Source organism: Oreochromis aureus, linkage group 5, assembly GCF_013358895.1.
Source record: "Oreochromis aureus strain Israel breed Guangdong linkage group 5, ZZ_aureus, whole genome shotgun sequence".
Classification (NCBI taxonomy): domain Eukaryota; kingdom Metazoa; phylum Chordata; class Actinopteri; order Cichliformes; family Cichlidae; genus Oreochromis; species Oreochromis aureus.
This window is the reverse complement of record NC_052946.1, coordinates 26,533,175-26,547,473: the sequence shown is the minus strand read 5'-3', so window position 1 is coordinate 26,547,473 and position 14,299 is coordinate 26,533,175. Positions and strand designations below refer to the sequence as shown.

At 40.0% G+C, this 14,299-nt stretch overlaps 1 protein-coding gene across 1 annotated transcript; it reads left to right on the top strand.

Annotated features, from left to right (window-relative positions):
* The first annotated feature begins 1,309 nt into the window (after positions 1 to 1,309).
* osgn1 (oxidative stress induced growth inhibitor 1) lies at positions 1,310 to 12,901 on the top strand. Its single transcript, XM_039612486.1, has 8 exons — positions 1,310 to 1,578; positions 7,203 to 7,265; positions 8,273 to 8,409; positions 8,493 to 8,684; positions 8,961 to 9,052; positions 9,814 to 10,013; positions 10,221 to 10,564; positions 10,672 to 12,901. The coding sequence occupies exons 2-8, from the start codon at positions 7,208 to 7,210 to the stop codon at positions 11,254 to 11,256; spliced, it is 1,608 nt and encodes a 535-aa protein (XP_039468420.1). The 5' UTR covers positions 1,310 to 1,578; positions 7,203 to 7,207; the 3' UTR covers positions 11,257 to 12,901.
* The last annotated feature ends 1,398 nt before the right edge of the window (positions 12,902 to 14,299 follow it).

The window sequence follows — 14,299 nt, the reverse complement described above, 5'->3', positions numbered from 1 at the left end:
CATCAGCTAGACATGGGACTCTTCAGATTATTAAACTGTCATTATGCAGTGCTCTGTTTCAAGGGCACCTGGTGCTCTTAGAGGGGGAAGAAACAGAGGAGTGCCCACTCTGTTTGCATTTCCAGGAAACTCAAACGGCACATAATGAAATCTGTTTGTTCAGAATAAAACAGTCTTAGCAGAAAAGTTAAGGCGACGTCGCCTTAACAGCAACGTAAACAACAAAAATACATAACCACGACTAAACTTTACCAGCTGTGAATGAAGTGTGATGTAACGTATGGCAGCCATATTGGAGGAACTTGAGTGTGAGTCTGCGAATATGTGACACCTGAAAGCTTATAGTCTTTTAAAACAGAAGTGTGTGAGAGGTGTGTCTCTTACATCTTTAATTTACTCTATATGTGTACATGGATTTGCTTTATCTTTATGTTATTAAAGTTTAGCTGATTCTAATTATTTAAATAAATCTAAACGCTCAGGGATTATATAACTGTTCCTGTGCTCTTTAGCCCCGTGCTTTGTAGTGATGTTCAGCATGTTGGTTTTGCTGTCATCAGCTTCTTCACAACCATCAGGGAAGTTCAAATTTTAGGTAAAACAGTAGTTATGTCTTGTGAAACGGGAACCCACATCAAATTTGGATCCTGCAAACAACTAAACATGGGAACAAAGGTTTTCTCATCAGTATGCGACATTTAAATGCTAGTTTTTCATGATACCGTTGATTAAAGAATTATAAGGATGCTTCTGACAGGACAGAGATCCAAGTATGTTATATTTAACTAACAAAAATGAAAATAAAAACTAATTAACTTACTGAAACAATCATGTATGCTTACGAAACTGAAATAAAAAATATCAAGGAAATATCTTTAGCTTTAGTTTAAGAAAATTATATAAGGTTATAGAAGAAGCTACCAATAACTCGGAAAAAGTGAAAACTGGAGTTAAACTGAGATTTTCTAAATAATAAACTCAAACAAGCAATTCCACATTACAAACCGACTATAAATACTGTAATACTGTATTTTTTAAAAGTCAACATTTATAATAATCCAGAAGCAGATGTAATTTGGCTTTTTTTTCTCTCTTTTTTATTTATACAGGGACAATGACTATGTTATGCTGTAATAATAAAATAAGAAATGTGTCTTATCTTTATTTCTTTTCTGTTTTCTTGTGTATTTATTTATTAATTACACAGACACGAGGACTGGCTTTTGCTTTTGCCATCTTTACGTAGCAGCGTAAAGATGGCGGCTTTCAGAGGGTAAAACCGGGGCAGCTCTAGGAACGAGGCGTGATTCTGATTGGTCGACGGGGGAGGGACCGCCTCTACTGTTACATTAAATGAGTCCACGTGCTGCACGACGCAGGAGTTGGAGCCTCGCGGTGAACACGTGCGGGGGAAAAAAAGAGAAGGCGGATATAAAAGAAGGGGGCAGAGTCCCGACATGACAGACTGAGAGAAGAGAAGAAGCAGCAGAAAGAGAAGACAGACGTGAAACCCTCGTGTCTCCTGAAAGGCTCAAACAGCACGCGGAGGACACAGAGCCTCACCTCCAGCGCGAATCAGTGAGTAGCCCGAGGCCACCATCTTTCTTCTTTATCCATTCATTTAGGTGAGCATCCATTGTCGCGTGAGTCATTGTCCTGAGTTCGTGGAGCGGTTAGATGGGGAGGGCAGGCTCCTGTCAGCCGGAGCTGGGAGCTGTGAGTCACGCAGCTGACCCGCCGGGGAGGGGCGTGGGTGGTCACGACTGAACCGAGCGGGTGCAAGTGCAACGTGGGGAGAGACGGTTCTAGGGTTTTCCTTAAGAGTGCAGAGCAGATAACATCTGTAGCGCTCATGCAGACGTGCTGCACAAAAAATGGGTTTTTACTGAAAAAAAGGATTTATACTCTTTATCTGAGTATCCGTCATAATCCTGGAAAAGTTTTATCATCCAAATCTACCCTAAGCACCCGGAGTAAAAGTACTCTCAATGCTGAATCATATACATTCATGAGTGGTTACCTTTAGATATATAAGTACAGAATGATACGTTTATAGATTAATTTTTTTAAAGCACATTTGCTTCCTATACACAGCTATGTATAAATACATATAAATTAGTACTATTAAAAGTAGCAAATATTTCATTAAAGTGTAGTTTATTGTATAAAATATTTTAGGGATACTAAAGATTATCACACCATAGCTGAACAGTATTTTTATAGGAAAAGTATATTTTTATAATTTTACATTTTGTAACACAATAGCTGGCGATTGATTTGTTTTGGTACTTCTGGGTTTTGCACATAGTTTTATAGTTGTTAATGTCAATAACTGCTTCACTGTGCTGAAACAATAGAAACAGCTTTAGAATTCAGTTGCATGTTTATCTTGAGGTGGAGTCGGTGGGTGGGTGCTAAAACAGTGATGCCTGAGAGTTCACAGGAAACTGACAGGAAGTTCAGAGGGTCGTAGGGACACCCAGTGCCAAAACCCCTTGAATGAAAATGAATAACACAGGGAAAAGAGTTCAGTTTATACAGACAGGTGACACAATTAAAGAGGGGTTTAATTTATGCTCTGTCATACAGGTACTGCTACTGTGATGCTCTCATATTACACCTGGTTAAATCTGACAAACTGAGGTTAGTGTATGTACAGTAAATTCTGACTGTAGACAGTTTGAACCCCCGCTCTGGGATATTTTATGATAATGACACCAGATATCAGGTACACAGCACTGGCTGTCAGCACAGAAATCCCACCCACCCATTGTTTTAGCTATTTGTTCGTGAGGGGGAACCAGTCAGAAGAAACCTGGCTGAAAAGGATCAAGAAGTGTGAATACTTATGCGTTTAGTGTTTTGCACAGGAACCGATTTGGTTCTTCCGTACACTTTGCAGACTGCAGCAGGCGTCTAGGCAGACATAACTGAAATCTCATTAGCCGTCTGGCAGGTGCATATGGCGGATTAGCTGGCCAGATGCTGGAAGCTTTAAGGTAGGCGTATGCACAGGTGCCATATGGAGCATTCCTCAAGTTTTTTCCACAGGTAGCGACAGAATCATGCAGGCCGTTGCATAAAATAAAGGGGCTCAGATTGAGAGCCTGTATTAAAATAGCATCAGCAGTTGGATAAGAGTTCAGATAAGCCTGTGCTATATTTGCAGCCCGATGAGTGGAGAATCTGATCCAGTGTCATAGAGATTCAAGCTTCACAGGGGAAGAGGGGAAACTCACCAACGCTTTGGTTTTTTTCCCCCTGTTTTTGTAACTGCTTTGCTTGCACCATTCATCAGAAGTGTAAAGCAAAGACGACTTTGCCTGACCGTTGTTTAAAATAAGAAATGGTGCCTCAGTTTCACCCCCAAAGGGCCATCAGTTATTTAAAATATGTCTTTAAATAAGTGAGGGTTTTCTGCTTTTTAAGTTAATGTTTCGATTTGCTGATTTGAGTCTTTCGCATGAGCAAAACATATGATTATGTAATGGTGAGCAGCTGATTTAAGACATGTCTTAACAGGAAGTTGGACCCTGTAGTTTTGAAACAATATGAAGGCTTTCATGGCTCCATATTGTTGTGGCTCTGCACACTGCACACACATACCTGCAGTTGACACAACTGCTGTGTCATTGTTATAGCTGTGCGGTTACTGAGTTAATTATATACTCCACCTGTGGCGGGACAAACTTTCCTTTGCAGTAAATGAGTGTTACTAAAGCAAGTGTAACAAAAAATGCTTTAAAATAAGCTTACGCTCTGTGTTGAAAAGCCTGGTAGGCAGGTAGACCTAGGGAGATAGAGGTAGTGATAAAACTTATCTGGTTTACAATATTTGAATATTTGTCAGTATCAGCTGACTCACACAAAACATTAGTCTTACCGTAAAGGAAATACACAACCTGGAAGTGTAGTTGCTCCATTTTTTTTTTTTTTTTTTTTTTAAGTATGCCTCTTCTCAGAGAAGAAGCACTGAAAGTAAAACATAAAAACAGGTTGAACATTTCATTTTATTAAGGATTTTTGATGACAGTAAAGGCAAATGGAAACCTCCTTTTGGGGGAAAATATAATAATAATTAAAACAAGGTGTAAAACCGAGGTCCTGTTTTAGGTTAAAAGCACTTCTGACTTGTAACACCACCACGTCTCCAGCTTCTTAAAGCAGTCTTTGTAGTCTAAAGTCATTCACAGGTCATGAATGATGACAGCTATGACTGGTCAGTTGTGTTTTATCCAGTTTTCACAGGGTTTATGACTTTTATAACTGTAATGTGACCCAGAGATCACTGCAGGTGTGCTGAAGTTAAGCAAACATGCACAGTACCTCATGGCTGACTTTTTAGTATTGTTTATTTTTTATTTTATATTTGGATTGAAATTTAAATGAATGTGTTTAATTTGAAAATAAGAGAAACTCTTTACTCTGGTAAACTATATTAATTTGGTTATCCTCATAGGCTACCATACACTCAGAATAAAGAAGTTGGTATGTCTCATCCCTCTAAAGATTGCTTCTTTTTTTGAGATAACAACTTGGCATAACTGTTATATTTGGTACATTTAATGCTGTAGCCAAATTCCTCTTTTCAAGCATAAACACTGAAAATAAAGTGTTTAATGATGTCTGTGCTGCACATTAGTCACATTTCCCTGGAAAACATTTTTAGCATTTTGTGCCAAAGAAACTGAGGAAGCCTAATTATCCCTAGCAGGTCAATCTCAGGGGGAAACTCAGCTACTAGGCTTCATTTAGTCATGGACTGTGTGTGTGCAGTCCGCCTTCACTGGGCTCTCTGCCAACGTTTGGGCTGGATTATGTAACCCTCTATCTTTCTCGCAGCTTTTCTTTTTCGCGCTGATTCTGGCTCATTCGATCCTCTTTTTTTTTTCTTTGCTCTTTTTCCCCTTCTCACTGCTTTGCTTATCTTGACCTTGTGTTTTTTACTTTGAGTCATCCTCTTTTTCCCTCCATGTCCTGCACTGACTTTCTTTTTGCCCGTGTAAGCATGACTTAGCAGATTATGTAAAGGGGCAGGCCTGTGCGCACAAGTAACATCATACCCGACCTGAGCTGACATCATGGGCTATATTACAGTTGTCTGTCTATCTGTATAGACATCTGTGTCTGCAAAGGGGTAAATGCATTACGCTCTTGCACCACCCTTCGTAATTTACTTATTAGGCATTCTGTTAAGTTTTAATGAGTTGGGTTAGAGACAAACAGACTTGACTTGACTTGCTCCCATTTCTGTGATGAATAAGTATATTTGCAATTATTTCCTGGTCATTGCATCACAGGGGTGGAAAAAGGTAACTGCACACTGTTTTGGTACAAATAAAGGCGCCGTTATACCAGCGGCACTCCTCTGTGGCTGCTGAAACTGCAGTTCATGCAAGGTGTTTGGTGGGTTTTTTTGTTTATTTTAATGGAAAAGGCCTCCATCCTGTCACCAGTGCATTAAAGATTTGACATATTTCTTAAAGATAGAAAAACTTAGGGACCCTTTGAGTGAGACCTTTACTAGAGCTACTTGATGAGCACTGAGCTCCTTCTAATGAGGATGTATTTAAGAGCGTTTCTCTTACACCATCTTTTTTTTTTTTCTTTCATTCTGCTAATTTTGTTTAATTTTAGAGTATATAGGCCTATATGGTGTGACCGTTGGAAAAGGGAGTTAAGTTTGTCACTTTTTGTTTTGGAATAGGAGTTTTTCTAAACACTGAGATTCCAGCAGACTTGATGTTTATTTTAAACCACACTGAGAGGCATGTACCCAGTAAACACAGGGGCGATACGAAGTAAGACGTTCCTCCCTGAATATCAGTTCCTCGGTCGTTTGTTTCTACGCTCCGTCCTCCTTGTCGTGCTCATGATAACAGCTGAAGGACACAGGATTTTCTCATTTAATGCAATCCCAAACATTTTTGTTTTTTACCTCCAAATATTTCTTTTTTTCATTTTTTTATGGTCACATTTTTGTCTCAGGCTAACTTTGATCACAAAACACTCAGTTTGAGCCTTTCTCAGTGTCAGACCTGCAAGGCCAAAATTTGGAAATTATCAACATCATTTCATGCTGATAGTCTTTCCTAGAAGTCCTCAAAATAAATTATGATATCATTCATTTGTTTGTACCGCCTGAAATAGCCAGTCAGAGCTTTCCTGAAACTACTTATAATCACCAAACTCACATTTTCCCTTTAGGCTTTACCCAGTTTTAATCGTGTGAGCTCCAGAGTTGCCTCACTCTTCATGAATACAATCAGACTAAATGGTGCTTGGCTTGTGGTCCTTTAGTACATAAACTGTGCAAAAAATCATCAGCAATGTCTCCTTTCAGAAAAAAAAGACAAAGTTGAAAGTGTGAATAGTTTCTTCATTTCAAACATTATTACAGATTTTTATTTGAACATTTGAGGCCTTTGGTTTCTTTAATAAATAAAAAAGTTAGAAACAAAACAAACACAGTAATGCACATTAAAATGAGCGAGAGTGCTTAAAGATGAGCTTTGTTTAGAAAATTCCAAGCAAATAAAAGACTCTCCAAGGCCAGGTTTGTTTATTTAATCCACAACAGTTAAACTTAACAGGGGAAACCCCCCCACAACATGCAGCACGCATGTTGTGGGGGTAAAATATGATGTGACTACAGGTCGTGTGCTCTCAGGCTTTTAAGCGTCTTGTGATGTGAGTTATTACATTTGATCTAATGCCTTTTCACCCTGGGGTAAACCCTGGGTTGATGTCTAAACTTGCAGTGGATGTGTTTTTGTTGTAAAACTGATTCTCGCACTTGACCTACTGCTGTGTGTAACAGATCTAGTTCCTCTACAACCAACCTTGATGTACTGACTTGACCTTTATGTCTTGACTTGTTTGTAAACCCAGGAATAGTACAGTACAGCTTCAAACTTGCAGGTTTAAAAACAAAACAAAACATCAAATCAGAGAGTAAACAAGGAAGAAATGAGCGTCTCTCTAGAGACTGTCTTCCTGTGTGGTTTATGGTGTATCTACGCAATCTCGCACTACTATGTCAAACTGAGGCCCCGCAGGGGAAGTGTGTGTGCCACAGGTCACATGAAAATGAACTCGACTCACCATTGTTAATGCTGACTGGACTCAACAATCATTAACTTTGCTGAACCACTTTCTCAGTCTTATATAAAAATGTCTTTTTTCCTCTCCCCTCTTTGCAGTTGAAATGGACCTTCATGACAAAGAAATTCTCCCTGGAGACATCTTGCCTGTGGTGATCATTGGTAAGAAACACACATGAAGAACTGCACTTTAATAGTTCTGTTACAAACCTCAAAGGAGCAGTCATTAGCTTTGTTTAGATGTGTGCTCAATTAACTTATTACAGCAGTTACTAATGAAGTTCACACCCTGAATATTAGCCAGTAGCTTTGAAATAAACCTGACAAACATTAAATTGGATCATTGTGATGGAGCTCAGAGGGAAGTGCATGAGAAGAAATATACTTCTGAGAGTGAGTTGTGCCAGTTTTGCTTTGTCTGCATTTCTATAGTCTTTTGCATGACTCTGGGCTTCCAGATTATAGCCTAATAGTTAGCCAAGCTATTGGTTATAGGCTAAATATGGCTTAGATTGTAAGAGATGAACTCACCAACAGCGGGAAGCAGAGGTTGCACAAAATTGAGGCAAACAGTGCATTGAAATGGACTGCAATACTTTAAAGGAAACCCACTGCGGTTTTCCTCATTTTCAGTTATAAATGCAAACACTGGGTTTCTTCAGTTTTGTTTTGTTTTTTCTACTGTTGGTTCAGGTGAACACTCCTGCAGCATTACAGCTCACTAATGGAAAAGAAGAGCTTTACTGTCCATGAATCAGTGATGAATCCAGATTAATGATTCACAAAAAAGAAGTCAGAGTGAATCCTCGCATCAGCAAAGGGAAAGGCTGTCTTAAAAAAAAGGTTCAGTTGGATTACTTAGAGAACTGAAAGTGGGATGACCACTTTCAGTCATGACCATGCAACTGTTTTACGTGGTTTTGCTGAATCATTGGCCTCTTGTATCCAAACCCACTGAATCATGCAGCACACTGACTTTAATGTCCCTCTTTCATTGACAGTTTTTTTTTTTTAAATTTTTTGCGATGTTTCTGTTGGAAGTTAAATTGAGTTATTCAATTTTTTTTATTTATTTATTTTTTTATCTGTGTGCAGCTGTGCGGTAAAATTGATAATAATCAAACTGCATTTTTTCTGAATGTGTAACCTTACCTCTCATTTATTTTCAGGTAATGGCCCCTCAGGCATCTGCCTGTCCTACCTGTTATCAGGTTACACCCCTTACCTGTCACCTGAGGCATCACACCCAAATCCCCTGCTGCACAGCAAGCTGGCAGAGCAGCCTCACCTGTCGCTGCTGGAGCAGGTAAACCTTTTTCTTCTCTCTGTGAAGTTATGGAGTTGCATTAGTGCAGTGTGAACAGAGCCTCACAGATGCTCCCTTTGTAGGACTTGGAGTACCTGTGCGAGGGGCTGGAAGGGCGGTCGTCCAACCCCGTAGCGGTGCTCTTTGATTCATTGTTGCTGCCAGACAGCGACTTCGGATTCGACCACACCTCTCCGCTGGAATGGCGATACGAGCCAGAGCGTGCCATTCCCCACCTGGTGCTGGGGAAGGGTCCACCTGGAGGAGCCTGGCATGTAAGTGTCTGAACTTACAGAATAGGTTTTAAAGGCTAACCCATTCTGTTTTGTGTAAGCAGAAGGATAAACGGTTGGCTGTTTAGTCCTTATCATCATAAAATGTTATTATATAAGATGGCCTGAATTCGATCGTAAAGTAGATATGTTTAGCAAACCCATAAAAGAAAATGTTTTCCCAGCTGCTTATTTACACACAGAAATTGATGTGCACACGATAGAAGGCAAACATGATTTGAATGACAAGAGTGTTAACAATGTGTGTGCTGTGTGCAGGCAATGGAGGGCTCCATGCTGACGCTGAGCCTGGCTAACTGGATGGAGCTTCCCGGGCTGAAGCTGAAGGACTGGATGAGAGACAAACGCAGGTCTGCTCATAATAAAACCGCCACTTTGTGTACAGAGCGTGTACGACGTGTTGTTTAAACACTCAACAGGGTTCATGAAGTTTTCAACCGTAATAAAGCTCCTGGCGGAGAGGCTTGTGTACAAAAAGATGTCTCCACAGTGGAGAAATACAATCAGATTACCTTTATTAATAACAAATCTTGACCACCCGGGCTTATGTTTACGAGCTGAGAACCTGAAGCTAAATGGGGTTTGAGTTTCAATGATGGAGCTGCTCTTTTAGTTAGCTCATACTTGGATTTAATCCCCACAGCCCTGATTTTTAAGACTCGGCTCAAGCTGTCATTGCAGTGAGGCTGCTAAGAACAAAAATGACTTTTAGGAGATGTATTGGTCATATAAATGAAAATAAATTGATAATGTAATAAAAATTGATGAAATTAAGACTTGGAGGCCTAAATTAATAAAAGTTTTTACCACAAAGAAAATACAGTTTTTTCCAAAGTGACCTAAAGTTACAGTAACTCCTCTGAGTAAGCTGAGCAGAGAAATAAAAGAACAAAGCCATTCATCTTCATGCGTCACACTCTTTAATTTGTTTTTCAAATGACTCGCAGCCCAGCTGGACCCACTTGATTTACATAAAATAGAAATTTGTGACCATAGCAGCAGAATAGTGGTCTTTAATTTCTGTGCACCACACTCAGACTTGTCCTGTGTCTGTAAATAAATACGTGTTCAACCTGTATTTAAATGTATTTTCATGTTTCTTTCACAACAGAAATGTGCGAAATGACCGTGCCACACCAGCAGAGATCGCCTCCTACTACCAGCACTACGTTTCCCAGATGTCCCTGGAGCAGAACTTTGCCTGTGGGACTTTAGTCACCTCTGTGACCAGGCAGCCTAGCAGCCAGGAGGGGTCGCCGCCCTGCTGGAGAGTGACAGGACTGCAGCGGAGAGAGGGGGAAGCGCTTGGAGGTACAGTGAATGAAACTCTCTTGATCACTGTTAACATTTGTTGTGTTTTAAAGTGTTAAAGCACATTGCCAGCTGTATATTAGGATTCTAGGACCGCACTGAAGTAGTTTTGCTTGATTCACAGCTCAAAATCATATTAATATGGACTTCATGCAGCCTCTCAGTAAAGCCGATTTTCACCTATTGATTCTTCTCTCCTACTTTTAGATGGTTCCACGCTTTCAGAGGAGGTGCCTTTCTCCGTGTTAGCACGCAATGTGGTGTTGGCGACGGGCACGCATGACATCCCGGCCAGACTCGGTGTACAGGGCGAGTCCCTGCCCTTCGTGTGCCACTCATTCTGGGATCTAGAGGCAGCCATCTCTCGCGGTGAGCTCGACCAGTCGTCAGACCCCGTTCTGGTGGTGGGGGCAGGGCTTACGGCAGCCGACGCAGTACTTGCCACCCACCATCTCAACACCCCTGTCTACCACGCCTTCAGACGCTCAGTCACCGACCCAGAGCTCATCTTCAACCAGCTGCCTAAACTGCTCTACCCAGAGTACCACAAGGTGGGGAGAGCAGAGCAGATCAATTTCCTGACTGATCGTCATGACAGCTGAACCCGGTTGTCTGGGATTTTAACCGCCTAACCTCTGTTCTGTACTTTGTCCTCCAGGTTCACCAGATGATGACTCAACAGCAGCATCAACACAATAATTCACAACAGGACCATACGCAGAATCTTCATCGTTCCACCCCTTCTTCTTCCTCCTCCCTCCCCCGGTACCCGGGTTACCTGAGCTTCCCGCACCACAGGGTTGTCGAGTTCAGACCTGACCGAAAGTGCGTTCTAGAGTCAGACGCTGGCCAGCGGACGGTGGTTCAGGTCTCTAAGGCTCTGGTTCTGATTGGCGCCCACCCCAACCTTTCCTTTCTAGACAATAACGGGCGCTCGCTTGGCATGAACCCTGAGGAGCCCATCTCATGCCGGAGGAACCCAATTGAGGTGGACCCGTTTACAAACAGGGTGATTGCTGCGAACGGGCCGGGCATGTACGCCATGGGGCCGCTAGTGGGCGAGAACTTTGTCAGGTTCCTAAAAGGAGGAGCGCTGGCTATCGCGAGTGACCTCGCCAAGAGACAGAAGGAAGAGGCAGAAAGAGGAGAAGGCGAGATAAGCATAGACAGACTAATGGACAAATGTGTGGACAGACAGGTGACCACTCGAGCAGAACCAGAGGTTTACCTTGTGGATGTGTAACAGATTTCCTGGGATTTTTTTTTATTTTATTTTTTTTTTCAACTGAAGAAAACCAACCAAATCCCCACAAATCTGTGATGTTACTGAGAGGGATCCACACTCAAATGCCATAGGTCAGGTCATTGTCGCCCATTAGTTGCCCATGAAAAGGGGAATAAGTGAGCTCTGACTGCACTTGCACTGGTTTGGAGACATCTGATTTTCTTAGGTAAAGAAAAGCCTCCAGATGTGAGGCAGTTAGAACAGCTGCGCTGTTTCCACCAGAGTCAGATGGCATTTGTAAGTAGGTGAGATGGAGAGATGAGGCAAAGGATGCAGTGGAGGACAGACAAGGGGTCTGTTTGTGTTGTCCCCATCAAATCGTATAGGTAGATATCACTACGTCAACATAAATTTTATTTATAAATTGCAAACCTTTTTACATTTAGTTAAAAAAGAGGAACCAGTAAAATGTTTTCTGAGCACCACCTAGTGGTCAAATCATACAAATGTTCTCCACTAGCTCCTTTAAATTAGGCCCATTCTATTAATTTCATCTCCATATTCATTATTGGATTTATTTGCATATGCTCTTATTACATGAAACGCCCGTTTCAGGACACCTGCCGGCCGGATACCAGGAGCATAATTCCATATTGAAGTTTACACCCTACCTTGATTATTTTGTTTTAGTAATTGTAATTCAGTATAACCACTAACGCATAACCAGTCATTACCTTTCCATGTCTACGAGGACAGACACAAACTGAAATGAAGAAGCAGAAAGACGGACCTGAGCGAGGCAGAGAGTTCAGTAAAGAGTGACTGAGGACAAACTTGAGTGACGTGATCCTGACAGCTCGAGTTTCGCAACACTCTGAGAGCCTTATTCACTACAGTAACCACCTGATTAAACTTTAATCAGCCAGCAGCACCATATGTGACCAAACCGACATGTCGTCTCATCCTCAGCCTTTTCTACAATGAGGATAATGAACATGTTTCTATAGCTAATAATTTATTCTGTTATTGCCACAGTCCTATTTAATTTTGTAACACTAACAAAATTGTTTGTATATTGAGTTTTGCTGTTTTCTGAACCCGCCAATCTCTTGTTTTTCTATGTAAAGCTGTAACTGTACCCATCTGTGTATCTTTTTACATCCTAAAGTATAAAAATATTTTCTACTTTATACAAAAACAGAACAACTCAGAATATTTTTGTAATTGCTGTCGGTGATGACATTTAATCTGAAGCTTTCACAACATCAGATTTTGGCTTCAATGTGAATGAGAACTGTTTTAAGCCCTATTTGCATTGGAGTAGTACAACAGTGAATGCCATTTACACATTACTCTACCAACATGTGGATTTCTTCAGTGCACTTTTAAAATGTTTTCACCACAAATGTAAAAGTCTGATTTGCTTAATCAGGATGCAACAGCTTTCCTGTACATTTTTGTTAATACATTTTCTACAGACATTTTTTTTTATTTTCAGTATTACTTCCACTGCAAATAAGGTTTAATGTAATGATATTGTAGTTTATGTACATATAGATGGCCAGTAATTACCATGTCTTCCTCACATTGACTGTTCAAAAGAAATTGTCCATGCGTCAAAAAGCTAATTATATGCAGTAAAGATTTATTTTTTTTATACTAATATTTGTTGAAGCTGTAAATTTCTTACCTTTATTTAACCCTCTGAGGTCATCTTTGGCAATCACAAGTACCTGAAACACTGTTTTTAGGCCTTGCTATCTGAATGTAAATTTTGGTTTTGCACATTGTGATTAGCTTGGTACAAAGAGAGGCTCCTAACCAACATACATTCTTCAGAGCATACAGACTCTGTTTCCCAGACAAGGATGCAGTCTGGTCTTAAAGTAAAAACTTTTCAGAGGAATTATTCTTGGAATTGTTCCGTTAGTTTAGGATCAGGATTAATTAATGTCTGGAAAAGTGGTGGGTGGGTTAGACGTCACGGGGTTATCCAGGAAAGAAACCTTTTGATATTCAGAATATATTTTACAGGAGTGTTCTTAGCGCGTCAAGATCCACACAACCATTGGCCCTGCACGGACTGCGTATATTTTCCTATTGGCTGTGCGCTAACCTTACTCCCTCAGACAGATAAACTAAAATACAAAAGAAAGAATAAAACATTTACCATCGACTTAAAGAACTCGGAAAATTTTTTAGTTTGATGCACTGTACAGACAATGTGATTTAAACTTGTCACTTAACATGTAAAAAGAAAAAGAAAAAATGCCACAAATATGCAATTCAACTTCAGATTGAAAGTAGTAAAGAGGAAAACGTGTTTCTTCTTTAGGTGACTATGTTTAGCTGCAAACTGATTGGCACTGATTTTGTTTTCATGGGTTACAAAATAACGCCTCTTATACCATCGCTGTGCTTTTGCATTTAGATCTGAGCTTCTTATTAGTATATGTACTAACATTTCTTTAAAAAAAAAAAAACAGAGTTTCTTTGCTAAGCGCTTAAAATTTAAACAAGAAATGACAAGACCAGAGTTAGTGGTGCAATATTCTAGTTTAAATGGTACAAAGATTTCTGGATCCAGATAACATCTTTTATCAATAAATTAAATTACTACATATATATATATTTAAGTTCATAAGTTTTCAGAGCACAACTTAAGATCTATACATCTGTGCATTTACGACTGCTTCTGAAAAGTTGCAAAGTTTAATTTTTTTAATGCAAAAACTTAATTTGGTGTTGTGTATTTGGTCAGTTTACTAATGTATTTATTGGCTAATTATTTCTACAGACAGAGTTGGTGTTGTCACCATCAATTTTTGACTTGTATACTGAACTGTGATCTATATGAGCCAGCAGTGCCTTACGACTCATTATTCATGGCTTAGTATTTTGTTTCATAGCAGAGTAAAAACAACCATCTGAATGTCTCTTTTCTAATGCAGTAAAATCACGTGGTTGTCTTTAGATGTTATTTTTAAATCACGAGATTGTGTGATTTATAGATCGATAACTTTCATCTGTGTAAAACTTCGATTTTTTTCCACATTTCATT

Bases quoted from the DNA above. Each gene is read 5' to 3' on its own strand.
- osgn1 (XM_039612486.1), top strand. From the start codon at position 7,208: ATGGACCTTCATGACAAAGAAATTCTCCCTGGAGACATCTTGCCTGTG. The intron at 8,410-8,492 runs GTAAACCTTTTT...CTCCCTTTGTAG, and splicing joins ACCTGTCGCTGCTGGAGCAG to GACTTGGAGTACCTGTGCGA. The intron at 9,053-9,813 runs GTCTGCTCATAA...CTTTCACAACAG, and splicing joins TGGATGAGAGACAAACGCAG to AAATGTGCGAAATGACCGTG.